The sequence below is a fragment of the Anser anser genome (assembly GCF_964211835.1).
Source record: "Anser anser genome assembly, chromosome: 14".
Lineage (NCBI taxonomy): Eukaryota > Metazoa > Chordata > Aves > Anseriformes > Anatidae > Anser > Anser anser.
Window position 1 is genome coordinate 10,387,071 of NC_139735.1, and position 27,573 is coordinate 10,414,643.

A 27,573-nucleotide genomic window follows, 5' to 3' on the forward strand; every position below is an offset into this window, starting at 1 on the left:
CTCTGAGAAAAACTGTGGTGAAATCAGCTTGTGATGCGCTGACGTCCCAAAGGATTCCCCATGCGCTGACGCCATTTCCACGAGCTGGTGGGAACCAGCTGTCCCGAGCTGGACCAGTCTGCAGTGACCGAAGCCCAGATTCAGGAGAACAGTGCAGGAGAACGACACGAGTGAGCAGCAGGTGTGCCTGGTGGAAAATCACATCGCCGGGACAGAGTTCAGTGTACCTGGTGTCACAAGAGAGGAGGTTGGCTCTGAAACAGCTCGATGAATTAAAGGCTGGCAGACGTGACAGCAGGAGAGAAAGAATGTGATGAGAAGAAACACGAGCCCGCTCTCCAGGGAGGAAGAAGGGAGGACCCTTGCCCTTCAGCCAACATCGGACGGCACTTTTAAACCAGAGGGAGCTCTCCAAGGGCTCCGTCATCACAGCACTGGTCAGATGGCAACAAGAGAGAAACAAAGTCAGGTGCTGGAGCACAGCCAGAGGCATCTGCCTAAATTGCCCTCGGCAGACCCAACGGCAGCAGTAAGAAATGCCAAGATAGACTTGGTCAATGCAATGACTATTGAAGCTTTCATTTACAGACAAATCTACCGTTATCCCCACGTAGCAGACAACCACAGTGGAATTCCAACCGAGAGAGGAATATATTTGGAGTTTAGCTATGGCGCCTCCAACACCATCAGCAGTTTCCAAGTACCAAGACAAAAGAACTGGTGGTACCCCAGTCTGCCGAATGTCATTCAAACCCATCAATGTTCGAGTGAGATAGCAGAGAATGATACATGACCTAACCCAAGATGTGAGAACTGAAAATATCTTCACTTAGATTATGTCATTCGTATCCTTAAAACACGGAGGGAATATTTGGTAGGAGAGTAAGGAACTCCTAATCATTTTAATGAGATAAAGTTTAAATTTGCAGGGAGCAGACATCAATTTGAGAGAAATCGTATCCTCCTGGTGGGACGTTTAATCATCTGATTATTTTAGGAGACGCGCTTTGGCACACTAAGGTGATGCAGCTGTTAGTAGGCTTCAGGAAATCATTCAGATTTGCTCAAAACTTCACAGAATAGGCACAGAACTAATATGTTAGCTAATTAATTGAGATTTTGACTGGAAAAGGGGAATACTCAACGCATTTTAGACAAAATTACCTAAAAGAACTTCAAAACCAAGCTGATCTCCAATCACTAATCCATCTCATCTCCCCTAAAACACCTTGAAGATGATGTTGATCTGCATTTGAACCAGGTGAGGTTCTTGGTAGGCAGTGATTGTACCACTTGAGGAATTTATACAGTTTTTGAGAGCAAAATCAGTATTCCACTGCTAAACAGGAGCCTGTGGTTACTGGTGAGTCCCTAAAGCTCTAATCAGCAAACAGCGTATCTGTATATATACTTTTTTTTTCTTTTCTGTGCTGCTATTCCCTGTGTCACTGCAGTACCTCCCCCCTTCACAGCAGCCATCTTCTCCTTCACTTGCTCGCTTCTGGGTCCATGCAGACACAGGATCCCCTGCAGATACAGGAGCCCTGCTAGTTTTCAGCAGCCACACATCACCTCATAAACATGGGTCCCACACGAAATACCTAGTAGGGACAATGAGTGAATGATGTTATAATGCCAAGATCTTCTATGTCAAGACCAGGAGTAAGTCTGGATTTCCCTGGGATGTGATACGTTTCCTCTTTTCCCCTCATTTCTTGCAGGGTGGCTAATACGCACAAGCTCAGCTGCGTTGAGCCTCTGGAGTTTGCTTTGTTCGGGCTGTAGATGCACAAAATACACGTCAGGCTCCCGCACTCGATCTTGCATAACACTGTCACAAGGCCAGTGTGAGGCTGTTCTCACTGTTCTGTAGCCAGCTGAGGACATCTGTACTGAATGTTGCTTTCCAGGCACACGGTGAGGAATGTATACACACACAGTATATATAGCCATGTTTCCCCCTGCATCTCCAAGGGTGCCCTGGATTGCACTGTGCAAGGAGCGCTCTGCTGTGGGTACACTGTGGCTTCTGTACCTAACGAATCTTACCCAGCAATGAAGGAACTGAACAGCCTACTTTTTTTTTTTTTTGCAAACGCAAAACCCAAGATTTTGGCCTGTTTAGTACATCAAGACTGCCACACACGTTCATTGAAAGAAAGGCGAATGCTGAGGGAACTCCGTAACCCTCCCAGACAGATGCAGAAAAGAATTTGGAAATACCCCAGTGTGTTCCAACAGCCTATAATGGGAGACTGGCTGTGGAGGAAGAATTGCTGGTATGATCTCAGGACTCAACCCACTGCAGTCAGACAGTCTGCCCACAATGAGGGGCCCAGCCAAGACAATACAAGCTCTATGCTCACTGATAATCGAGACCCAAATACAAACAACATCCCCGTGCCTGACTGTGCTACACAAGTGGGCAGATGAACACGGAAACATAAAGCAGATAGGAGGCTACCTGGTCTCTTGGTTTCAAGACCGGTGAAATTTCCTTACTGTTTCCAAAAGCTCCTAATGGGGCCAGTAGAAATGATGGATGTAAACAGCTCCTCCAGCCACAGGCAGTGCTGGATATTCCTACAAGCACTAAGCTCCTGTGTGCATTACACGGCTGCCTCTATTCAGGAGGCTAAAAAGAAGTTCAGTCCTGCTTGTATATGCTGGAATCACTACGTACAGTGTTCCCATAAATCATATAAATGAGTATTACTGTGTCACTAGTTAGGATGGTTGCTGTTATTATTGAAAAACCTTCTGGCAATCTAATCCTAGTGCCATCCAAGCCGAGGCTGACCTCAGCGCAATTTATACCAGTCTCGAGTCTGTTCTAAACTGTGCCCTGCAAAACAGTTTCCCAAAAAGACTCTGGCAGCTAGAGGCACTCAGAGTTAACGCTGCTGTGCCAGTTCTCCATCACGCTCCCCAGCCCAAGGGTGAGACAGGTTGACAAAGAGCTGTGTCACCGGCCACATGCCACTGGGAGCTGTGCCCTCCTCCAGGCTGCTAGTGCTCCGCTCCCCAGGAGCAGGGGCTGCTCCACGGCCACCCCGTGTTCAAGCCAGAGCCAGCCTGTTCCCTTCCCGCTGGGGATGAAACACCCCGTGTGTCGCAGGGGGCTGGGGAGGACCAGTCCCCACCTGCCAGCTGGGGACGTTAAATGCACAGAGGAGTCCCAGCAGATGCTCTCAGGGAGCCCTGCAAAGCCGCTGGTGGAGGAAGACACAAAAGACCAGACAGCATTTACCTCATCCAGTGTGCATAAATTATCAGAACACAAACTTGACTAAACACAGAGATTTGAAAAGGCAGAGAAAAGAGGAGTCCTGGGAGACAGCAGAAGACCATGGACATGCTGTTTGTGGTCTCATTCTGCACATTCCAGCCTCCAGTCAGCTCTGGCTGAGCCATTTACCCAGAGTCCAATTTATTTCCTGTGGATTTTCAAGAAATATGAATCCTAAAACAAGATGTACTGAAAGCTCAGTACATGGTATTAAAGCTAGTATCCATCATGTCAGTTCTGTCTCTCCAGTTTATTCATTCTGCTTGTTATTATCATCTGACTGTAATCTGCTCATAAACAATACCCTTATGATTTTTTCCATGCCTATTTATTTCCTCAGTCATTGAGTTGGTTTCCTGAGGTGATCAAAAAAATATATATAAATATTTATATAAACACATCTCTATTTTGACATGGTCTCTAACTACTTACAAATGCAATATGACATCAACCTAAAGTCAAAGCATATTTGGCACATGGGACCCTCTACTGGCTATGAAAACGGGTTTAGCTCAAACAGCCACAGAAAAGGACCCACCCAGTATATGTACAGAATCCATATAAATAATTGTAGGTTCCAGACTTCATCCGTAGAGCAGCAAAACTGCTAAGCAGGTGGGAGAAGAGCCACCTGAAGGGCAGCACCGGGGGGCATCCATGCACCAGCCAGACCTGCAGCTGCTGGTGTTCTGCAGCACCACGGCCTATTTGGGGTTGGATGGGCGAAAGGACTGAATCCCATTCATGGACACACGTCCAGAATAAAATCTGATTACACCAAAGTAGAGAAGAAAGCAAATATTATCTCTGAGGGTTTTCTTACAGAAAACAACGGCCGGCAGTTCCTCTATTTTGGGGTATAGATTTAAAGTAATTTCAAATACGAATTAAAAACCTTCTGAAATAATTCCTCTGCAGACATGAGAAACCGCCGTGTAGGGTACCACGCCGATGAGCCCAGCTATAATCCAATCTTTGCTTTCTGCTGACTAGCTGAGCTCTCGTGGTTTATTATGTCAGTGGAACCCCTCAAAAGAATTATAGCCTTTTATTCAGCTCCGAACCATGTATTATTATGAATACTAAACCGGTTCAAAGAGTCTATTGGTCCTGCTATAACGTTAGACAAGGTCTTCAGTAATTAGCTATCTCTTTGAAGAACGTGTTTCCACTGGCGTCGGATCCCACTGGAAGCAGGCGTGCGTGCTTGTGGATACATGGGGCACATCGTACCCAGAGCAAGCACATGGCGATGGATAAACAACAGCACAGAGCTCCTGCCACCACAGCCCAGCAAAATAAAAGGTTTCCACAGAAAGCAAAAGCTAACCCTAATTAATCACAATAAAAACTCATTCTCAGAATAAATACAGATACGGAAGACGCAGGCAACATACACATCGCAGTGGCAAACAGCAAGTTATTTGTGGTAAGTAATAATTTAAGATGCTTTGAAAATAGAGGCTAGCATCAGCCCTGCGGAAGGCTGGGCTCAGACAGGTTCCCTGCATCTCAGTGGTCCCAGTGGAACCAGCAGACCCCACGGCAGCAGCAGGACTTCCCTTGTGCTTTGAAGGCTGCCCGCTCCCATTTCGGCAGCTGCTCCTCTGAGAGCCACCAGCAGGGCCTCGGCACCGCGACTGCTCCCTGCAGGGAGCCCTGGTTTTACTGCGGGCTGTCGGCAAGTCCTGCACAGAACTGATAACATTTGGGGAGTGGTTTTAGACTCAGCTGCCCACGTTTGACAAATAATTATTCGCTGAACCACTTATTTATTGTAATGTGAATTTCAGTCCAACGTAGTTATTATTTGACGGGAAGGATACAAACCCACACGTGTTGGGTGGTCCCAAATGGACCACCACACACAATACCTCCCACCCGACTGGGTTTACAGACTGTGTGCCGTGTGTCAGATCCCGTCAGAGTGAAATGAGAGGCCGTTAGGCCACAGGAATAGCTACCAAGGTATGGTTTAGTTCTTCTCTCAACTGTGCTGAGAAGTCCCCAAGCTGGGGGAAGACCATCTACATGTACAAAGAGAAATGGGGTTATGCAAAGGCAATGGGAGCCCAAAGTGGGACTGGGGAGGGGCGTTTCTGCCCCTTGTATGCTCGCTGGCTCTGCAGAATTGTGTTTAATTTGTCAGGTCCAGCATGAAAACAAAAACCGGCCCTTAGCTTCAGCATCAGCTGCTGGCTGAAGGGAATCAGTGGAGAAAAAGCGGAGGAGAGGCAGGCGAAGCATCCATTCAGTTTGTGTTTGCTGGCAGCCGCAGGGCCATTCACGGCAGAGGCGGATTCGCTTTCAATCTGAGGTCAATCAGAGCGAGAGCCAGGATTGGCGGGTCGGGAAATTCACGAGCATTATATTGTTTGGACTCTGATTCTGGAATCATTGTGCTCTGCAGAGAGTCGTACTTTGTGGGCGGTGACTACGGTGCTATAATTACCACTATAATTACACTGGCATGTTTCCTTCTTGGCGAGCCCCATGGAATTATAGTCCCGTTACCTGACCTGAGTTTCTGATAGTCCTAACACGACGGACAACAGCATTTTATTTTATTTTTTTTGGCCTGGCTGCAACTTGGTAGGGGTAGTATGAATTGGAAGGACAGGAATGCCAAGACAGTTTTATTCCAGAGGAAAAAAAATATGTGGTCAATGTCCACTTCGATTGCAACCCAGTGTGGTTCGAGTGTTTCCTGGCACTATCGCTTGTGGTTCCTTCAGGATGTAAGGTGTTAGCAGGGTCAAGAAGGTGGATGGAAGAAAAGGGGGGAGAAAAACTGTATCAGGACTCCCAGTCCAGTGAAAAAGTTGGAAACGCCACTGATGAAGCTGGGTCTTCCTCATGTGGAGAAAGCCCGAGGAACCAAACATAGGAAGAATCTGGCACTTCCAAGGAGAAGGACACCCTGGGACTAGCAAATCTCCCTCATCTTTAACTTCTGCCTCATATAACTGCATCGTAAGCACACATACGTTGGGTGTGTCTGGTAGATATATCAGCCATGACACCAGTAAGTCATTTTACTAGGCTTTGGCATTAATATTGTAGTGCTAATTCTTTTCTCCTATAGCTATTGCTTCAGGACTTGGTGGGTTCAAAAATGCAAAATCTTCTTGTGCTGCAGGTGGAGGTTCACCTCTAGGTTTTGATCCTGCCCACAGTGAAGCACGTTAACCTTAAATGATGTAAAACCAAGACGGCACTTCATATAAGAGGTGGTCTTCTGACGGGGACCCAGAGAACTTTTTGTTTTATTGAAAAAAAAAAAAAAAAAGGATGTTTTCCTCAAAATCAAACATGATTTCTACAGAAAAGACATGATGAGTTTCCATGCTTTTCTGAGCAGGATCTGACGCTGTAGCACTTGGTCAGGAGACAGCTCGCTGTGTCCCAGCAGCCCGTTGGCTGGATGAGACCGAGGACTCCGTGACAAATCTTTTGCAGACTCTTCTTTTCTTTGTAACACACAGGGGAATTCGGTTTTGGTGACTTCAGCAAGCAATTCTCTGAATCCAAGCTTCTTCTCGAAACTGTTTTCTCTAGTTTCTGGTGTGTTTTTCTCCCAGCTGACTTGGAGTCCGACCTGAGAAGATGGGTGTTACAGGATGTTCAGCACTTCTTTGCGTCAAGCCACAGATGACTGAGGTAGCCACTTCACTGGAGGAAATTATTTGAGGTTTTCTGAGAGCCTCTTGACAGTAGGTGAAGACTGTTTCAGCTTGTGGGAGTGCCAGCTAGAACCCTTTATAACCTGAATGACATGTAATGGCATAAAAACTCCTCCTAAAACTCACTCTGTCCTTTCAAGATGGCAGTCCTGACGTCAATGTCTGTCTCTTTAACCATCACAAAGCAGCTCATCTGGGTAAGAACTGGCAAGTCAGAGATTGCCTGCAAGAATCACATAACAAGAGTCCCTTCCCTGTATTATATTACTTAAGAATGTAAGTAACTCAGCATGCCTTACAGATTTCTTCCCCATTCTCTTAAGAAAGAAAAAAAAAAGTGCTACTGTGAGAAAAGGGGAGAAATAGATGGTTTTGGCCAATGTTCTTTATCTGGTGACTAAGCAGACTGCAGCCTGATACGCCTCAATCTGAGCAGCCACATTTTGATGACCCTTTCGCACATAATTACCAACAGAGCTCCCATTTTTCTTGAGCTAGTGCAGTAGTCACAGAAATCATGACTGTTTGGCATTATCTGGCTCATATTAGTTGTAATCACATCACATTTTTGTTTATATCCACAAGTAATAAAAAACATGCATATCTTTAGTTTGACTTTAAGAATAAAGCAAATACATAATTCTGGCAAATTGTTTGGAATTATAGTTTAACAGCATCTGGTTCGTATATTCTGTAGTAAATTGTTGGCACCAACATTGCCACTTTTTTTTTTTTATTTGAATCAAAATGTTCTCAGAAACATGTTTTTTATCCAGCTTCCATGTAATCCATTTTATGAAGGCCACAAAGCTTGCAAAGGTTGAAACTTAAACTACCTGGGCAGAAGGGATTGTTTCTGGACACCTATTACACAGCTGATTAACTAAGGAATAAACAATCCTGGCATGCAACCTAGCTTGTCTGTTGTTTTGGCTTTTTGTCTCAAGGAGTTGTCTTTCTCGAAATACCTCCCCAGGTACAATGTGTACATTCCACCCTGTTTTGCTCACAAATTACATACCTCTCTTTTATGTCAAGTCTCCAATATAGCTACACCAGGTTTTCTTATTCCACATAAAAAGTAACCAATTACTTGAGTAAATACCTGTTTTAAAAATATCGCAGAGTGGTTTCCTGCTGCTCTAAATACTAAAACGTTCGGCAGGATTTCTGACCCTTATAAATCTTTCAAATAGTTCATATTTTATCAAAGAAGCCAGACTGTCTTCAAACCTGCTGCATAACTCATTGAGACCATTTCTCAAATACTTGATTTTTACACAAACAATCAGGAAAGAGAGTCTGTACACTTTTTAATATAATTAGCTCTCGATTTTTCTTGCATTTCATTTTCTGTGGCTTTATTGTCAACTTCTGCTCATTCATCATAAAAACTCCAGTTGCCAGAGATTCAAAAATACTAAATCAGTGATAGATGGGGGGAAAGTGGCTTAAAATACAACCCTTTGAAGCTTCCCAACAGGCCTACGTTTACTGAGCCTAACAGGTTCTCCAGTGTCAAATCCCATTTCAGTCACTGTCAGCAGCTTTATTCGCACCATCCGAGAACCAACTTGTGGGAATTAAATCAACACATTCCCAGAGCAGGTCCCGCACCAGGATGAACGAGGTCCAAAAGGCAGCTTCCTCCGCTCTCCCGACCACTTTCCCAGCGATGCTTTGCAGCTCTGGGCTGGCTTCGTAATGATGTGTCATTTGCAAGTCAGCACCTTGCGCTAAGCCCCGAGGTGGGGAAATTACCCAGGAGAAGAGGCAACAATAAATTTCCCTGTCTTGCTTATTTTCTCAAGTCTGATGAAATCACGCTGCGCTGCTTGGGCTGCACAGCACAGCTTACTCTAACTCTACTGTGAAATGCTTTTAGTCACAGATAAAATCCCAGAATCCAGACCTCGGCACACCTTCCCCACAGCATCCTCTTCCCTTGTTAAGTCATCGGCCTCTCCGTCCTGCATAACAAGGTGTGCTCGCTCTCTCCCTGTGTGCCAGGGCCTCTCGCACAGCATTTCTCAACCTTCGCCAGTCTGAGAAGGCCTTGCAGGGACACAGCCCTGATAATAATCATGAAAGCACCTCTTCTCCCTAAAAACCCCAAACAATTAAATGCTTCCCATTTAAAGGTAGTTGCAAAATGCTTGTGCTCGGTCACATAATGTTTCGATCAAAGCATGAAATGCTATTATAAAGTAATGCCCACATGTGTTAATCAAAGGGAACTCAAAAGTGCATTTCCGAAAGAGAAACAGGCGTTCAAAACTGCTGGAATGCCTTGCCATCCTCTCTGAAGTGTCACTCCTCAAACGTCATCGAACGCCTCGCAACCGGACACCGCTCCGCAGTCAGATGCCTGCATCCACACAAGCTTCCTGCTGCTGGTGCAAATCTGCAGGCTCGGTGCCTTGGTGCCTCGGGATTTGGGCATCCCAAGTGTCCTGGAAACCAGCCCTGAAATCGCTGGGATTGATAACTATTCTATAAAATTATCTGGCACTCCCTCTGGCAGTCGATCGTGCTGCCGGAGAGCGAGTTGCACTGCTCTCCAGGAGATGACAAAATTGCTAGAGCATGAATTGTGTAGCACGCGCAAATTTTCTGACAGCTCTCACTTTTAAAATGCACTCACAGCACCTCACCTTGCTAAGGAAGGGCTGGCTGGGAACAGATCCTCTAATCCCAGGAGCACCCCAAGGAGTGACCTCGGCAGAGAAAAGCAGGGAGAAATCGCACAGCTCCCAGTGCCACCCGCCGAGCAGCAACGTCTGCTGAGCAGAAAGAAATGGGAAACGCTCAACTTGCTGACAGCCGGCAGATTTCTGCACCAAATAGTGACACGAGGGGGTGCTATTTTAGGCACGGTTTTGGTAAGGAAGAGAGATGTGAAAATAACCTTGGATGGAGCAATTAATACAACGTGGGCTGAGGGGGAGGACAAGCCACGCTACAGGCGGCAGGGCTGCTTGGTTCAAAGGACACGCTTTGAGAAATGACGAGCCCTGACTAGAGAAGGCACCTAGAGGGAGGAACTCGGGTCTGGTGAATGGAGGATGTGTGGAATGCCTTCAAGTCAAAAGGGCAAAGCCCATCCAAAATTATATCTTTAAAAAGGGGAGAAAGGATTCGCGGGGGATGGCTGCAGGAGGGCATCAGACTTAACGCATCAGAGAGAAGACAGAAGAGAGCACAATTTGCGAGGCATGAGGAAAAAGTAAAAATATGTGGTATCTTATATAATACAAACTTTCTGGTTAGGAACAGTGACATTGGCTGTTACCTCCTCTGGCAGAGAAAAGCTGCTGTCCCTCGAATCCTCCTGCCTGTACTCCATCTGTGCTGCTCCGGAGTTCATTCAGCCCCTGGTCTTCGAAAGCTGGAGATGAGAATTGTTAAAGCCGAGTTAGTTGGACCTAGCGAAGGCAATTAAAGAGCGAAAATCTTCAGCAGTATAAACAGCAAGAGAACAAGGACAAAAGAAGGGCCAACAGGCACTCGGGCGAGGTAGAAATGAAAACAAACAAACAAACAAACAAAAACCCCTCTCTATTCCATTAATAGCCCTGCCGTCAAAAAGAGCAGAGCCTGTCCCAGGGGCACGGGGCCCAGCCAGCTCCCCGGAGGAGAGCTGCAAGTCGCCGTTTACGAGGCAGCGGCGTATTGATAACAGGGAATTTCCACGCGAGCTTGGCACGCCTGTTCGTAATTTCAGCCTCAAAAAGATGTTTAGAAGTCAGACCCTAAAGAGCAGTAAACAAACTCTGCGCAGCTCAGACCCAGCTAAAAAACCTCCCAGCCTGGGACACAACCGGCCAAGGCCCGGGCTGGCGGTGCTGGCGGGGGGGATGCTTTGGGGGCTGCCAGGAGAAGGCTGGGGGGGTCGAAACGTGCCTGCTGGTGCTCAGCCATGGTCCTGCGGCGCGGTGTCACGTCCCGCCGAGGAGACCCTTGCTCGGGGAGGTGTGAGTGGATTTCCTCAAGTGCATTTTGACAGCTGTGAGGAAGCGGCGGCAGCGGCAGCAGCAGCTGGAGACATTCCTGGCTGCGCCCCCCCGGCGGGACCCCCGGCCCTTCGCGCCCCGGCAGCACCGAGGGGCTGGGGGGGGGCTGCTGGGGGCGGTGGGAGCCGCTTGGGGCCTGCGGGGTCTGATGAAACATCTGATGCGCATTACAGCAGGGCGAGGGGAGGCCTGCGCGCCTCTGGCCCCGCGAGCGGGACGCTTCCCATCACCTGCTGGAGATTTCCCTTCTCCCCCAGCCCCGGCTCCCAGGGAGGCCGAGGGGATGCAGCGGGGGGAGGCTGCAGGGGAGATGTCCCCCCCCATCCGCGGGGTGCTGGGGACGTTGGGGGGCCAGGACGGGCGGCACCCCGTAGGTGCTCCCCCCGGCCTCCCCCCAGGTGCCAAATTTATCCCAGTTCCCCGCAGAGCTCGCAGGGTACAAAAATCCCAGGAAAAAAGGGAGGAGAGGATTTCCAAGAAACTCCGTGCAACAGCCGCTTTGGAGAGGGATTTCATTTATTTTTTTTTTTCTCTTTTTTTTTTTTTTTTTTTCTAAAGTCTTACAACTGAGGCCTCAAGCGCCGCAGGACGGCCGGCTCCGGCCCCTCGGCGCCAACAAACCGAAGTCACCCCCCCGCCCCCCCCCCCGGGTCCCCAAACCCTTTTAGTCACCTTCCCCCTCAGAAATCGAACCCAAATCCCCCAAAACCACCCCTCAACGCCACCACCCCCCGCGGGGGGGGGGGGGGGGGGCACCTTGGAGGCCCCTTCCCAGCAGCGGGAGGGGGGGGGGGGGGGGACCGGAGGGAGGCGGGGGGGGGGGACCGGGGCGGGGGGGGGCGGGAGGCTGCAACCTGCCGCCGGGCCGGGGCCGGCCCCCCGGCGGGCGGGCGGAGCGCTCGGCGGCTGCCATTGGCCGCGGCGCGGAGCGACACCTGCTCGGCTCCCTCATGCGAGCGCCAGCGGGGCTCGGCGGGGATATTTGAGGCACCCTCGGGCTCCTCCGCCGCCGCCACTCCGCGCTCGCCGCCGCGCCGGGCACATGCGGGGCGCGGGGCCGCGGCGGGCAGCGCGCTGGGGCCGGGAGGAGGCGAGGAGGGGGAGGTGGTGGAGGAGGGCGGCGGCAAGGCGCCACCATGTGCGAGGGGCTCCGCGGGCACCTCCCGGCCCTGCTGCTGCTGGTGGTGCTGCTGCTGGTGCTGCCCATCCCCGCGGCGGCCGGTGCTGAGGCCACGCACCCTCCGGAGGGGCCGCCCGACAGGACCCCGCCGCAGAAGGGGCGGCTGTCCCTGCAGAACACAGGTACGGGGGGGGGGGGGGTGTCAGGCAGGCAGCTGCTGGGTGAAAGCACGGAGGGGAAGGAAGGGGAAAAGCCCGGTGCTGGCAGCCCGCAGCCGGCTCTGCCCCGTGCACGTGGCCCCCGGGCCCGGCACGAAGCGGGCGGGGGGCGAGGAGAAAGTTTGGGGGGCGGAGGGAGGCTGGGGGGGGGGGGGGGGTTGCCCGCTGCTCCGCTCCGCACGGAGCCGGGCGGTGATGCGGGGGGCTCGGGGGGGTCCCTCTCTGTCCTCCTCTCCCTCCCCCGGCTGTAGCTGCCTAGAAAGAGGGAGCCGAGGCGTGCACTTTGCTGGATCGCTTCCCAGCCGTGCACGGAGAGCGCGGGATCCAGGCGCTTCCCTTCCCCCCCCTCCCCTCCTTCTCCCCCCCCACCCCAACCCCCTTTTATTATTTTTTTTTTCCTCCCTTTTAACACTCTCGCTGCTGCGCGACGTGTTTAAACACACACGAGCAGGAATGCACGAATGCCCATTAGGGACTGCCACATGTGAATCACGGCACTGTGCAGTTCTCAGCACGCTGGAGCCAGGACATGTGATCCCGGCGAGGGTTTGCATCCGGATGCCAACACAAGCACTACAGCTGAGCTCCCGGCCCCAAAAAAAGCCCGGCTCCGCGCTTCTGCAGCGCTCCACAAAGAGCTCCATTTTTTTCTCCCCCCCCCCCGGTGCCCGCGGCTTTGCGCAGCTCCCCGCCCGTGCCCGACACAATGCCGGAGCGGCCCCAGCACCGGGGACAGGACCCCCCCGGACCCCCCCCACCCCCAGATGCGCTCCGGGGCAGGTAGGAAGGAGAAGGGGTGGCGGAGAGAGCCGCTGCCCCCCTGGGGGGGTCACACGAGCCCCGTGGGACTCAGCCTGGACATCCCGGCTCTGCTCCCCTCTGCCTTGCGGCGGGCTGAAATGGGACCCAAAGTTGCTGCAAAGACTTGCAAAATGGACCGTATGGCAAAGGGGGGGGGGGCCGGGGGGGGCTGAAACGCGCTGCGGTCCGCAGGGGGATTAGGCTGGCTCCCAAGAGCGAGCTTTAATTAAAGGTACCACTGGGGCACGGAGCACAGGCGTTCTTAGCATCCTCAGTCCCGGCCTAAAAGCTGCCCCTGTTTAACTTTATCCCCGGGCTCTTTCAGCAACCACCTTCCCTCTGGCAGTGCTACGATGTCCCTTCTTTTTAAAGGCCCAGAAGCCGTCTTATTAAGAGTTAGAACTTGGGAAGGAGGGGTTGTGCGTAGGTATTAGACAGCATTTTTTTAACAGCGTTACATAACATCTGTTCGGGCAGAATAAACACGTATGCTAGGTCCAGTGGATCTGTTTTATGTGCCGTATATAAAAATACGCATTTCCAATTGATTTCTGCATAGGTGAGGACAGAGTCTCAGCTTTATGCAACAATCGGTGCAAAGGACTTTGTTTATCAGTGGGAGTTTTGCCATAAACTTCCTCGACATCGGGACAGGGGACGCCCGGTAGCCTGCAAAGAGCATTGTGCTGTATCACCAGAAACGACCAATTCCAGCTGGCTGGGACCAGCTCCTCATGGCCTTCTCGTTTTGGCACTTGAATTTGATGGGGTCTTTTTACAAGTCAGACAGCAAAAATCATGCCTGTCCTCTGCTCCTGAGGAATGTGAAAGCATTAGACAGTTCTCAAGTGAAAGAGCTTGACGTAAGCGTAGTGGATTTGGCATTTGCTTCTTGGATATCACTTTCATAGCATAATACACCCAAGTTTTGGCCTAATTTCTGCAGAAAGTGGGCATGCTGTGGGTACAATAACTGTTGTCACATGTGTTTTTTCTTTTGAACTGATGATGTTAGCAAAACGTCTCTTTCCCTTCCCCCCCTACCCACCACCAGCAGCTTCTATGAACAGTTCTTCAAATTAACTGTAATCAATGCTCATTTTAGCTGAAATCCAGCACTGCCTGGTTAATGCCGGCGATGTGGGATGCGGAGTGTTTGAATGCTTTGAAAACAATTCTTGCGAGATCCGAGGCTTACATGAGATCTGCATGACTTTCCTGCACAACGCTGGAAAATTTGATGCCCAGGTAACAATGAAACTTAGGATGTGTTTTTTCTCTTTAGCACATCTGAGGAAAAAGTTACCACTAAGGAGCAAATCTGCTTTTGCATGTGACACCAGCTTCAATAGAAATTATTCTGTTGAAGCGAAGGGTCCAGAATCAAGACCCAAGGCAGCAGCAGTGTGTAAGCTGCCCCAGGAGACAGGTCCCTAGCTGCAGCTTCACGTGGGGACTTGTTCCTACTGCACCCAGGACAAAAATCAGTAATGTAGTTGAGCACGGTTGTCAGAAACATTAAATGACTGAAGCTTCTACATCGTGTTTGTTCAGAGCTGATTCTGAAATGCACCTGGGGCTCCCAAGTTCATGTAGATGTATCAGAAGATGTTTCCCACTGTGTGCTTATTAAAGCTTGGTTCTCAAGACTTGCACACAACCAGTACAGGCAACCTCCAAAAGCTGCTGCATTCATATAAGCCTTAGTTCGAGCACTGACATTAAAATACATGACTTCGATGGTATGCGGTATTAAGTTTGTCTCCTTCATTTTCTCCCCAGACCATTTACGCATCATTGAGACATCCTGTTATTATGTCTTGTAAACCTACTCTCCCATTTCAGTGTGGAGGGAAGAGAACATTACGCCGGGCCAGCGGCATTTGGCTTGACCATGCAGTTTACAGAATAACTTGACTAAAAGCACCAGCTACATGGCACTGCTGGAAGCGTGGTGTAAAGTAGAGCTGTCTCCAGGGCTCCATCCCTTTTGTGAGGGATGGTGGGACCACCCAGCAGGAAACACTTCAAGTGCTGGAGTTTTAGGCTTAAATTAGGATGTACACAGGGTCTGGTTAGCTATTAAGACTGGAATTGTTTAGCTATTGGTTAGCTATTAAGACTGGAATTGTTTCTCCTAAAGTCTGTGGGTATCTGAAAACCTTTGACATCATTTCCAAGTGGCTTCCAGCAAACACTTATTTTTGTGTAGCTCTGTCAGTGAGCAAAGCTGATAGAAGCAGCGAGCCCTGTTGGGAGGAAGGTGTGCCTGTGAAGGCTGAGTGCAGCCACTGATGCCTGTTCCATGGGATCCCCAGGTACTGCGGTCAGATCCAGCCCGTTTCCCATCCAGGCTGTCCCCTTTGCAGTGCACAAGCACCAAACCCCTGGAGCTTTAATTTGGAGGTGACTTGAGCCTCTGCTGTGATGTGGTTTTTCAGGGCTTATCTCTGTATTACCTACAGTTGTTCTAGGGTACATGAAATAACAAGACTAGCACTGGCCGTTTTCTGCTTTCTGCTCTCCTCCCTCTCTGAAATCTGATAAATGATGTGAGGTTTGGTTTGTATAAGGATTTTCTCTTTATCCTAATTTTCCCACTGTGCTCTGCATGTTCTGTATTGAAGAGAAGGACAGGTAGGGTACAGGTACAGGGAATAGAAGGGGATGATACCTGAAATAGCTCTTTGATCAGGGAGAAGTGTTTCTGGGTTGAAACAATTTAGGGACAAAATCTGCTCACAGGTCTGGGTGAATCTTAGTCCATGTCCGTGGAGCTGTGCCCATGTGTTCTGGATAAAGGACAACAGGAATTTGGTCTTCTGGAAGCATTTGTGTAAAAGAATCGGAAACAATGAAGAGATGGATGCAGTGCAGCACCTATTGCTCAGCAAAGTAAAGAAAGGCTGAGCAGAGCTGCCAGGCTGGGACACGTGCACTGTGTATGGCTGGCTATGGGGTCAGATAGCAAAGAGGGAGAAGGTAGGGATAATTTTTGATACCCTCTAAGCAGCTGAATGAGGGAATTGCAAATGATCTTTAAAGAGATACTGCTAAAGCAACTTTCTTGCAGTGTACATTTTAGTTTCTTGGTTTTTTTTTATTTCACTGAGAATTTCTTGCAACAGACAGGCATCAAGACACTGTAGAATTATTATTAGTGCTGATTTGGGTCCCTTTCTACCTGAGGAAGTGGTAGTAGCGAAAAACTGATAGCTGGGAAATGGTGCATACATGTATGTATGCTATGTAAGGGGTTTACAAACTGATTTAAAAATGGAGAAAAAAAATTAAGCAAAGGAATGGGAATGTGCTTGTGGTTCTGGAGACCCTAGCCATGGCAGGATGCCCTTCTCCTTTGTGGGAACCTGCTGTGCTACCACCCCAGAGGCGAAGCAAGCCCGTAACTCAAGCACTGCATTATTTCAAGGTGCTTACTTTTTCCCTTTTTCCCTCTTGGGCAGTCTGTTATTGGGGCAGAGGAAACCCCAAAATATCTGAGGAAGCCCTGTGTGCTCAGCCCCAGTAGAATAGCAAGGCAGCGCAACCTGGCGTGATCTTTAAAGGCAGAGAAACAAAGAGAAGAGGGGAGAAGAAGCCATTAAGTGATCTCCCCAGCAATCTAATAACCCTTGAGGTTGTCCTGCAGAGGAGCAGCTAGCTGGCCATAAATCAGCTGCTGTGCTTAATGGACAAAAATACAGACCTCCTCCGTTTCTTTTCTTCTCAGGGAAAATCCTTCATTAAAGACGCTCTGAAGTGTAAGGCTCATGCCTTGAGGCATAAATTCAGCTGCATCAGCCGTAAGTGCCCAGCCATTAAAGAGATGGTGTTCCAGTTACAGCGGGAGTGCTACCTGAAGCATGACCTCTGCTCCGCTGCCAAGGAGAACGTCCAGGTCATTGTGGAGATGATTCACTTCAAAGACCTGCTGCAGCATGAGTAAGTGCCTCCGTGCTAGTGCAGTCAGAGGCGTGGGAGCTCCTTCCAGGAGCATGATGGTGCCAATGGGCTGTGCATCTGCCCAAAAGCTGTTTCACCTCCTTCTGGCCTTAAGCACGGCTTGTTTTCCCAGGTACAAGACCAAGGCAATGCTTTCTTCGCAGGGGCCTGGAAGAGGAGCTTGCTTGCAAAGGGCTGGATGTGGTCGTGGAAGGAAATGAAGTGGGTTGGACTTGGATTTGGCTGTCTTCTTGGTCCTTAGGCAAATACAGCGTTAGCTTCTGATGTTCCGAGAGGCATCTCACAAAGCCTTTGTGCTTTCTGTAGTCAAAGGCACTGTTCATGACCAGTTTGTTACAAGTGACAGCTAGAGGAGAAGGGGGAAGATGGTCTTTGCAGAGTTGTCAACAGGATAATTTCTTTTGTAAATACATACTTTCAAATGTCTTCTAGTTAATTGTCCTTGAAGGAGCTGCAGTCCCCCAGGTAATCTCCCATTCATCTTACTCCTTATTAATCTAAGATGCTTTTTAATAAAACATGGAGGTGTACAAAATAAAGGCACAAGTCAGATTTTGAGCAGCTCATCCCTCTGCCTGGGAACGCAGCTGCCCTCCAAGGAATGGGAGGCATGAGTCCTAGTAGGAATTGATCAAAGCTGCTCCATGACAGCAACAAGCCAGGCACAAGCTGTTTGTACCAACTCTTTGTGCACAGATGCAAAAATCAGAGCCTGTTTTTCTTGCAGCTGAACATCCCACTCCCAAACAAGGAGGCTGAGCCACAGCCTGGCAGCAGGCTTACCTTAGAGCATCTTCCTACCATGCCACTATGCTTTTTTTTTTATCCCCAGTGGATATTAGCACAGAAACCCCAAATCCCAGCGATTGTGATGTTAATTTTTCACCGAATCATTTATTTTTGACTTCTAGCCTTGAATTTTCATTGGTCTCCGGAGGAGCTGGCCCCTGATTCCCTTACTTTATGTTGAAAACCACCTATGAGAGCCAAAAGCTGTAGAAAGAGGAGTTAGGTTTTCCTTATTTTGCAAACAAGCTAAAACAGGAATGCGCAAAGGCAACTGCTTCTTTCTGGGGAGCTTAAATGGGGGGTCTCAGTTTGAAGGCACAGGTCATTTAGCTGAGCACCTACATTTTGCATGATCTCACTTAGAGCTGCTTAAACTTCATCTTCAGCATCTTGTGGAGTTGGAGCTAAGCTCTCCTATGTGGGACTCCCCGAATAGAAGCAAGCCAGCCTCCTCCCCTCTAAATTTAGAGGCCATTTCTGAAATTCTTGAGCTAAGTAACTTGTTGGAGATCAATAGGTGAGTGTGGCAGAGCTGGAAATAAAATCACGTCTGCTGACTTGCAGCCTTGTGCTCAGTTCAGGTACTATGGTCAGGCCAGCTGAAATGCAGAAAGTAAAACAGTGAAGGAGAAATGGGCCAGTATTAATCCGCAGGGCTCTGGCAGACTTTGAATACCTGAAATATTTGGCAGCTGAGCCGCTTTTTAGTCATACCAGCAACCTTTTTCTTCCAAAGATTTTTTGCACAGATTATGCCCGGTTTTAACGACTGATCTCTTTTTTATCCTTCCCCTTTACTTCATATGTGTTGGGATCAATTCTCTGCCATCTTCTATTTTATGATTAAGACAAAAACCTAAGAGCTTAGAAGCCAGTGGCAGCTTTCAGACTTGTTCTCTGGTTTATTCTTCTGGCTGTTTTCTTGTGATGCGCATTAAGGAGCACGATCAGGGCAGCGAAGCCTCTTCCTGAGGAGTCAGCTGCTGTGGGGGTGTGGGTCAGACCCATTTGTCATGGTGGAAGTGGTGACAGGCCCTGGCAGATCCTTCCCTGTTGCATTCCAAATAGCTTTTTTTTTTTAATGACAGAAACAATCCAAACATGGGAAATATTTTCAGATAGGGGAATAGGTGGCTCTCCAAGATTAGTCATTCAAAATGAGGTTAAGCAGTTGGGCAGAGCAAAATCAGGGTAGTATCTGCTCACGGTCTGTTGGTTCTCCTCATCTCCTCGACTCAGTTCTTGGGAAGCGATTGTTAGACAGGGCTCGTCCACCATCACAGAGCTAGGGGATGGTGGAAGGTGCGCCACCACCACCCCATGCATGCAACCACGACCGCCCTTACCGCAGAACCCAGGCTTGCCAGCCCTGGACAGGTCTTGACTTGCAGTTTGCATGGGTCCTACCATCCAAGTCTTAAGCATGTCCTTCTGAGCCTGCCTGCACCTCCTGCTAACAGCTGAGCACTTGTGTCAATAGACAACATCAATATTGACCCACAAAACCTGCGACCACAGCTATTTTAAAATTGCTGTCCTCCGTGCCCATGACAGAGGAAGCGAGCTGTGCTCAGAGGCCGCGTTGTGCTGCAGGGCTGCAGGCGGCTCTCAGCGCTGGGTGGGAAGCAGGAGCAGCATTTGGCCTTGGCTTGTTTGGAGTCCTTGTTCTGCTGGGACAAGGCATATACTGAAGGCTGTACTTAACTCTGTAAGGAAATGAGGAGAACATTTGGTGCCACCTGAGTGGATTTCCATGTGTCTTAGCTGCAGTTGGATCGTGGGCCCAGATAGGATCTTGCTTGTGGCAGAGGTCAACACCTGCTGCTCCAGGGAGAGCTGAAGGTGGTGAGAAAAGCCAGAGGACCTCATACAGAACAGTGTCTTTTGTGCTTCCCAGAGCAGAGGAAATGCCTGCCTCCTGCAGGCTGGTTACCAGTGTATGTCTGTATCAGGTGTTCACCCGGAGATAGCAAGCTGCTTTATCAAGCTGATGGCTCCAGAGCTGGCTTCCTTTGTCATGTCTCCTGACTAATAAAGACAAAGGAGCATGGAAAGAGATAGCGAGAGAAGATGTGAGACAGCACTTGTTCCGTTTGACAGCCCCATTTGCCAAGCGTGTAGACCTTCTGTCTTCCTCTGGTGGGAATTACAGTCCTCCCAGAGCATCTCCACTGGGTGAACAATCAAGGCAGCCCCTGCACTTGAGTGACTCAGCTCCGCAGGATGCTATCGTGTGCATTTCTTACTCTGATGTGGCCAATTAGAGTATAACACATCGCATAGTCAACATATGGTGCAGAACTGGCCCTCAAGGTAGTAGATGTCTGACCCCCTGGTGGCCAAGTAAGCAGGTAGCGGGGGACAAACGCTACTGAACAGCGCTGTAGGCAAGGGGAGAGTAAGGCAGAGAGGCCGTTACCCTGGCTGACTGGTAGATAATCCTAATATATTTTTTGACTCGCCTCTCACTGTTTTCTTTCCCTCCAGGCCGTATGTTGACCTAGTGAATATCCTGCTCACCTGTGGCGAGGAGGTGAAAAAGGCAATAACAAGAAGCGTCCAGGCCCAATGCGAACAGAACTGGGGGAGTCTCTGCTCCATCCTGAGCTTCTGCACCTCAGCCGTGCACGGTGACGCCATCCTGAGCCCTGAGAAGAAGCTGGCTGAAGCTGGCAAAGCCACCGCTGGCCGCGGGGACATCCTGGCCCACTCCGAGTCCGACCCCAGGGAGAGCTCACGAGCGTCCAAGGGAGAGAGAGGTACCAAGGGCCACCTGAATGCCCATGCCCGGGTGAAAGCTGGGGCCCACGGTCCCAAAGGGGCACATGGGATCATGGACCGGGCAGACGAACTGTCCGACTTCTCGGACATCCGGAGGTGAAAAAAGGCACCAAGCCCCCCGTTACCCCCACCCTCCCCCTCCGCTGGAAGCTTCCTCCGTTGAGTCCATCTTCCCGTCTATGGACATTCCAAAGCATTTCCCATTCAGAGGTCAAGCACAGGGCATTGCAAGATATATGGACCTCAGCACCAGTGTATATAGTAGCAAAGGGAGAGCAGTGGCAATGGGTTATTGAACCAGCAAACTCGACACTTGAGCAGCCGCTAAATGTGGCGAAATGTCTCCGACTAAATTCTTTTCCCCTCTGTTTATTAATGAAACAGACATTGGCTGAAATTTAGGATCTTGTTCTGGGGTCGTTGGGTTGTTTTGGGGGCTTGTTTGTTTATCTTGGTCCCTCAGCTGGGGAGAAGGTTACAAGGGCTCTGGCAGATTGCATGCGGCCGCTTGTGGCTTAGCACCTCCAAAGGTTTAGGGTGCAGTCTTACAGCAGATGGCTGAATTCCAGAGGGATTTGGTTTCTGCCTGTGGCTGACAAGGCAGGGGCTGGAGGCTCTCTGTGACACACTGGAATGAAATAGCTGTCCTGTCTCTCATACAGGAACAATGCAGTCTGGAGCTCCACCGTTGTCTGCTGAGTAATTTCTGAGCCATTGTTCCCATCCGGGCGACACTGCCTAGTTCAAGTGCCCCTTAGTTGTTTTTTAACCACTGTGTAACTTAACACTTGCTTATCCAGTCACTTCAGCGTATCCAAGGCCTAGGTAATCAGCTTCCAGACCAAGTAGTTTGACACGACTTCCCTACTTACAGAGCACAGTATGGAGGACCCCCCAAGAGTATGTTCCCGAACCTCTAAACCCCCCTGCATATTCTCTTCTTACACCTGTCCACCCAGACACAGCTACTCCACCCTAATGCACAAGCTTAAAAGGATGGCCGTAGGCTCACACAATGAAGGACCCCGTACATACACTAAATTCTTCCACAGGGCTGCATTGGAAGCCCATCAGAAATGTGTCTCTCCTTAGAAGTGACACGGTGTGGTTTGCTGGGATGTGGAGCCCCACCAGAACCTGCCTGTCAGCTCTGGTTTACCAAAATGCCAAAGATCTGGAGAGGGGGTTGACTTCTTTATTCATTGTTGTGCAGATAACGACCGCCGGTCTCTGTAGAATGAGTTACTAGAGAGAGAGAGTGCCAAGAATGGATTGTCTCTAGGCAGTTTAAAGTGTGAATGAGGTGTTGGGATGCATCTCTCCTACCCCCTATGCAATTGTAATTCTCAGGTTGCAGCCGCGCAATCCTATATCCCCAGATATGGTACTGGAAATGGAGGTGACAGCACCCACGGGGACAGAAGGGTGAGCTCTTCAGCTTCCTCTGGAGAAAAAGTGAGTTTTCTTAGAAAGTGGGAATCACACCAAAGATCTGAGCCTTCTTATTTAGAAAGTTTGGGAGGAAAGCTGTGGGGGCAGGAAGGCAGTTCAGCAGAGACAGAACGTACCCGGTGAACTAACGTACGTCTTGTCGCATGGTGGGAAGGAGCTGCACAAACAGTAGAGGCTGTTGGAATTTGGCTACAATTTCCAACTCAGATTTTAGCTACTGCTGAGTGAGCACAGCTCCTAATAGCTATATTCAGGGTTTAATGCATGTATCCACGCGCAGAATTTCTAGGCATTACTTTTAATAGAAGTCACGTAGGAAGCAAGAGAGAACCGCTAAGTTGAAGAGGTGTGGCTCCCTGTGATCACCGGGTCTTTAAGGAAATGACCTTGATCCTTCCTGATTTTAGCTAAGTTCTGTGATGTTCTCATTCAACTTAATCGGGAAGATGTGGGATCAGGCCAAATACCATAGCTACAAAGACCAGCGTGACCCAAGGAGCAGAGCTCAGGCTGACCTGCTGAGCTGCAGCAGGGCTGTCCCCTGGAGGGTGCCCCCGGGATGTCACGGAGGGGCTTGCCAAGGCTAGTTCTTGCTAGCTCTGACAGCTAGCACCTCTGCTCCAAAAACTGCTCCAAAAACCAAGTGGCTGCTGGTGGTACCATAAGGAAGTCTCCAGTGTGCCTCCCGGAGTTTCCTGTGAGCATCCTCTCCCCTGTGGTGGCATATGTCACCGTAAAGAACAAGCTCGAACCAAAAAGACAATCCAAGCATTTCAGCAAAAAAAAAAAAAGGAAAAAAAAACACGAAATGAAACGACTCGCTACCAACGTAATGTTCATGCATCGAACTGAAATAAGATCCCTCTCTCATTAGAGGTCCGATGCATCTATGGGAACCAAACATATAGACAGGTATATCCTTGAATGTCTCAGTCAACATATCACCTCAGCATGCATACAGTTTTATTTGTATTCATTTGTTTTGAGGGGGGAAAATTGTATATTCCCCTTGTCTAGTCAATGACAATTTCTTTTGGGTGGGTGGGCAAGCTGTGGGTGGGAGGGATTTTTTTTTATAAGGCATAACTTTTTTTTTTCCTCTGTGTGTGAAGATTTTATGTGTTCATCTACTGATTCCACATATGCTATTATTGTAAATATTTAACATTTCTATTTATTATAGTGTCTCCATTTAAAAAAAAAAAACACTGCTGGCTATGATAATTTAAACGTACGTCATGACCTGTGTTGTATATATTCATGCCACTAGTATGTTTTTTATGTTTAAAGCTGCGTAAATATAGTTTTATACAGTTCCATAATGTTATTGACAGCATAAATCATTTATTTATTGTTAAACCTTCTTTCATGTCTAACAAATAGGGTGCGTTTTACCTGAGAGTATTTTATTGTGACATCTACATAGCCTTAATTCTTTATAAAGTTAAAAAAAAAAAAATGTCCATTTAGATACTGTATGATGCTTTAATTAACATTCCTTATGAACTTGCTGTTCATGAAGGAGGTTTAGCTTCAAAGCCAAGGTATGAATGTTTCCTTTACGCTTTGCATCTGGAATGAGCCTTGTTCTGGAATGAAAATACTGGGAGAAGCAAAATGCTTACTGGAAGAAGATACCAATAAACCCTGGAAAATGCTGTCCTAACTTAAAGTGCTGAACTAAAAGGAAAAAAAAAAAAGACAAACTGTCCTTAATTCCAAATCTCTGGGAGAAAAACATACTAGTTTTATCTCATGTAGAATTTGCAGCCAAATAAGCTTGTAAAAAAAAAAACAAAAATGCATATGGCTTTAGACAAAGCTCTGTACCTTTCACACTATTATTTTCCTTAAACACTAATAAATGTTTTGAATAAGTCTGTGGCTGGGTTTTTTTTAAGCTGGAATTTCAGACGCTGTGATAAGGGGTAAGAAAAGCCCTTTGAAGCCAGGCCAGGCTCCCGGTAGCGACCAAGGGGGGCAGAGGTGATCTGTCTGGCTGTCCCCGGGCTGGGAGCAGCAGCGCTGTGCCCTGGCTGGAGCAGGACACGGGGATGGGGCTGTGCCAGCACCGTGGCTCATTCCCCGGACAGAGCCAGCCTTTCCTCCCTGTACGTCAGGGGCAGAGACCTTGTCACCGATGGGCTGTTCCCCTGGGAGGGAGGCCTTGCTGGCTGCTTAGCTGGGATCTGGCAGCTTGGCTTGGGAGTGGAGAAAGAGATGCAGGGCAAAGTAGACGATAAAAACCACCGGGAGCAGAAGCTCACATCCTTTGCAGGTTCAAGCAAAGCCCCTGCACAGTCTGGGAGGCTTTTTCCCCAGCAGGAGCTGCGGATTGGGTTCACTGCGGCATGTCAGAGCCATTTCATCTGCTTTAAATTAGCCCCTATTCAGGTTGGGAAGAGAGTGCAGGGATGCAGGTGCTGGTGGGTTTCCTCTTGCCCAGCGTTTTGGACCTTGGATCACAAAATCCCCTGAGACGTGGCAGTGGCGCTGCCCTGTGCTCAGCCCGGCTGGAGGCACAGCTCAGCGTCCCGAGATGCTACCAGGGCAGGGAAGGGGACCCACACAATGTCAGCAGTGCCAAGCATGGGGACAGAGCCATGAGCACTGGGTTTCAGCCAGACCCGTTAAGAAATACAACTGCAAGGCTTTCTAGATGCTGTAACAGCTGATAAGACTTGTCCTGCGTGTATAAAAGACCCTGATAGTTCATAACGTAGCAAGAGATCTCCCTTCAACATTTTACTGTGAAAACAGAGGGTATCCATTTGGCATCTCTGCTGCCAGCTCTGAATAATCTATCAGTAAGCATTGGTCAGCAGGGATGTAACAGGAGGGCAGTATCTGTAATCCTGAGTTCTCTCTGTTACCATCCCAGGAAGGATCAGTATCAAAACTTAAATGCTTATCGGAGTTTCAGCAAAGGAGAAAAGCAAAATTCTAAGATTTGCAAAAATCAAACTGCAGATACAGCACTTTGTGTTGTCTCCAAAGCCGTTTTCATACAGCGTTGCGGTGTAGGCAGCAAGGGGATGGGAAAATTATGAGAAAGCACCTCAAGAACATAAATAAAGCAGGGATTTTTTTTTTAAGGCTGCTTGCATGAAAAAGCACATTTTTAACACTCCTTCTGTGGAGTTTAAAAATAACTAATCATGCTGAAGCCTTTGGATGAGATGGGCTTCGCAAGCCTAAATGTGATCTGCAGCAATCGAGGACCTGTAGCTTTTGCACCTAAAGGCAAGGAAATGCTATCTATAACCCTGCCAGAGACTGTCGTCAGGCACCACAGGGAACGCGTATCTTGCCAGTAAAGAAGTGACGGAGTTTGGTGGGGTATGATCTTGGGCCAAACTGGTCGGATTGAGACCATGAACCAGCTTGTGCTGGTGCTGGGCCACTCACCGGCATTAAAGATCCCACTGCATTTCCTGCAGGAGCTGGCCCACCCCTTGGCTGGGATGCCACGAAGGTAAGTGCGTTCTGCTCTCTACCATCCTCCCTGCAATTTCAGCCAGAAAAGTAATTTTTCATCTCCTGACGTGTGAAGTGGCGAGACTGCACTCTGCTCAAAGAGCGGCTACACGTCAGTGATGGAGAAGTGACCCTCACCTTCCCTCAGGGCGTCGCATCTTACAAAGGAGCGCAGTAACAGAGTGCTGACATAAGCACGGAGCACAGAGGGGAAAAGAAGCTCCAGCACGGACGGCACAGCAGGGATGCTGCATTGCACAACCCCGAGGAGTGTATAAAACATTTAATATCAGCATACAGATCTGCTTCACGACTGGAGTGAGTTTAGTTCAATTTGCTCTGAGTCACTTCACAAGTGAAGTAAGAAAAAACAAATCAAGGCCATTCAAATTGCAAAAGCACGTCCATACAAAGGTCTCTTCCAACTGAACAAATCCCACCAAAATGCATCCTTTTGGTCCATTTGGATTTCTCCTCCAACGGGCTCCCTGTCTAGTCTCCCAAAAGAACAAAATTAATTCCAGATACTGGCTTGCTCAAGCATACCAAAACATCTACAAATGTATATATGGCAACTTACAGATGGCAGCCCACGCCGCGAGCTGAGCCGAAGCCGCCGTGAGGGTTTCGGGGCAGCCCTCCCTGGTTCCCAGGCACTGCCCGTGGTTCTGCTCACCGAGCCCACACCCGGGGATGCCCGGAGCGTGGCAGCAGCAGCAGCACAGCTCTTGCTGCACCTCGCCAGGTGCATTCACTGCAGCCATCCTTCCAGGCGAGGAAACAGTTAATGCTCGCTGGGAAGCCTCTCACCAGCGCATTTTAAAAGCTATTTCCCGACACCTCACCAGAAACACAAATCCCACTCAGTTTTCGCTGCGGTGTTCGCGTTTCCATGCTCTCCCCGCAGACTCGCAGAGGAAAGGCTTCTCTCACACCTGCTAGCGGCAGAAACCGCTGCACGCTCTCCCCGGTGAGAAACCCAGCAGAGCGCGAGCCTTCGAGCAACATGGGCAGCCTGCAGCACCCCGACCCACAAGGGTCACCCACATTACGGCTGCCCAAAACCCAACAAGAAGGTTACACTGCGGAGAGGTGGCACGGGGGTGGAGGTGCAGCTGGCCATCCCCAGGGGCCGCAGCGCCACGAGCGCCTCGCAGGGTCCCCCCCGGGGCTGCCCCCACGGTTCCAGCACTAATGGGTCCTGGCTCAGGGTCGGGACTGAGCGTAAACATATAATTAGTGAAATCCTAACAATTTTTGTTTCTGTACATCTTCTTTAGGGAAAAACGTCCCAGCCAGCGGAGCGTTTCATTTGGAAATCAAAACCTCATGTCTGTCTTGATTGGGAATGTAAAATGGGGACTTGAGGGTTTAAAGCCATGACAAATTATGGGAAGCTGCAGGGGCTGAGAATTCCTATCTCCGAGGATGCTGACTGTTATATTCTTGACCTTTTCTGCAAATACCATCCTCTCTTATAAAATGCGGCTTGGAGTTTATTTAGAAATTCTTTTAAAATAAGGAGTCATCTTTGGAGAGGCTGCTGGGAGACGCTCCGCACTGATAGGGATTTAGGGTTTTTTAAGGGTATTCCTCCTCTGCTGGCCAGCAGAGCCCTGGGCAGTGCCGCTGCAGCACGCCCCGGACCGGTGGCGCTGATGGCGGCGTGTCTGGAGCACGATTCCGCAACGGGCACCGCAACAGGGCTGAAATCGAGCCCAGGGCAGCTCACGCGGTGCAGGAACAAAATGCCCCTGTGGCACAGCCAGTCCCAGCTCTCCCCACTGTCATTAGAAATGGCAGAGAGCGTTGTGCGAATGGGAAGGCTAAAACCAGGCTGCTTTTTAACACGGAGCAGGATCCACGCGCTGCTATCTGAGGCATTGTGGCACGTAATCCCCTCTGTAAAGCCCACTTCCATTTTCCAGATTTGGCTCTCTTTGTATCTGCTTTTCTCCGTCCCGCAATCACATCGGGCTGCATTTGT

The 27,573-nt window shown here is 49.2% G+C and overlaps 2 protein-coding genes across 2 annotated transcripts in view; one reads left to right on the plus strand and one right to left on the minus strand.

The window, feature by feature from the left end:
- The window catches only part of BNIP1 (BCL2 interacting protein 1), a 213,849-nt gene that overhangs the window by 134,702 nt on the left and 51,574 nt on the right, over positions 1 to 27,573 (minus strand). The window contains exon 7 of the mRNA XM_083798724.1: positions 10,265 to 10,360. The gene's annotated coding sequence lies outside the window, so the exon portion shown is untranslated. The remainder of the gene's footprint in view (positions 1 to 10,264; positions 10,361 to 27,573) is intronic.
- On the plus strand, positions 11,965 to 23,984 carry STC2 (stanniocalcin 2). Its single transcript, XM_083798937.1, has 4 exons — positions 11,965 to 12,287; positions 14,230 to 14,372; positions 16,855 to 17,066; positions 20,364 to 23,984. Exons 1-4 carry the CDS (start codon positions 12,122 to 12,124, stop codon positions 20,755 to 20,757), a joined length of 915 nt encoding a protein of 304 aa, XP_083655063.1. The 5' UTR covers positions 11,965 to 12,121; the 3' UTR covers positions 20,758 to 23,984.

Coding starts and splice junctions, on each gene's coding strand:
- STC2 (XM_083798937.1), top strand. CDS start 12,122: ATGTGCGAGGGGCTCCGCGGGCACCTCCCGGCCCTGCTGCTGCTGGTG. Junction 12,288..14,229: donor GCTGTCCCTGCAGAACACAG/GTACGGGGGGGG, acceptor TGCTCATTTTAG/CTGAAATCCAGCACTGCCTG. Junction 14,373..16,854: donor CTGGAAAATTTGATGCCCAG/GTAACAATGAAA, acceptor TTTTCTTCTCAG/GGAAAATCCTTCATTAAAGA.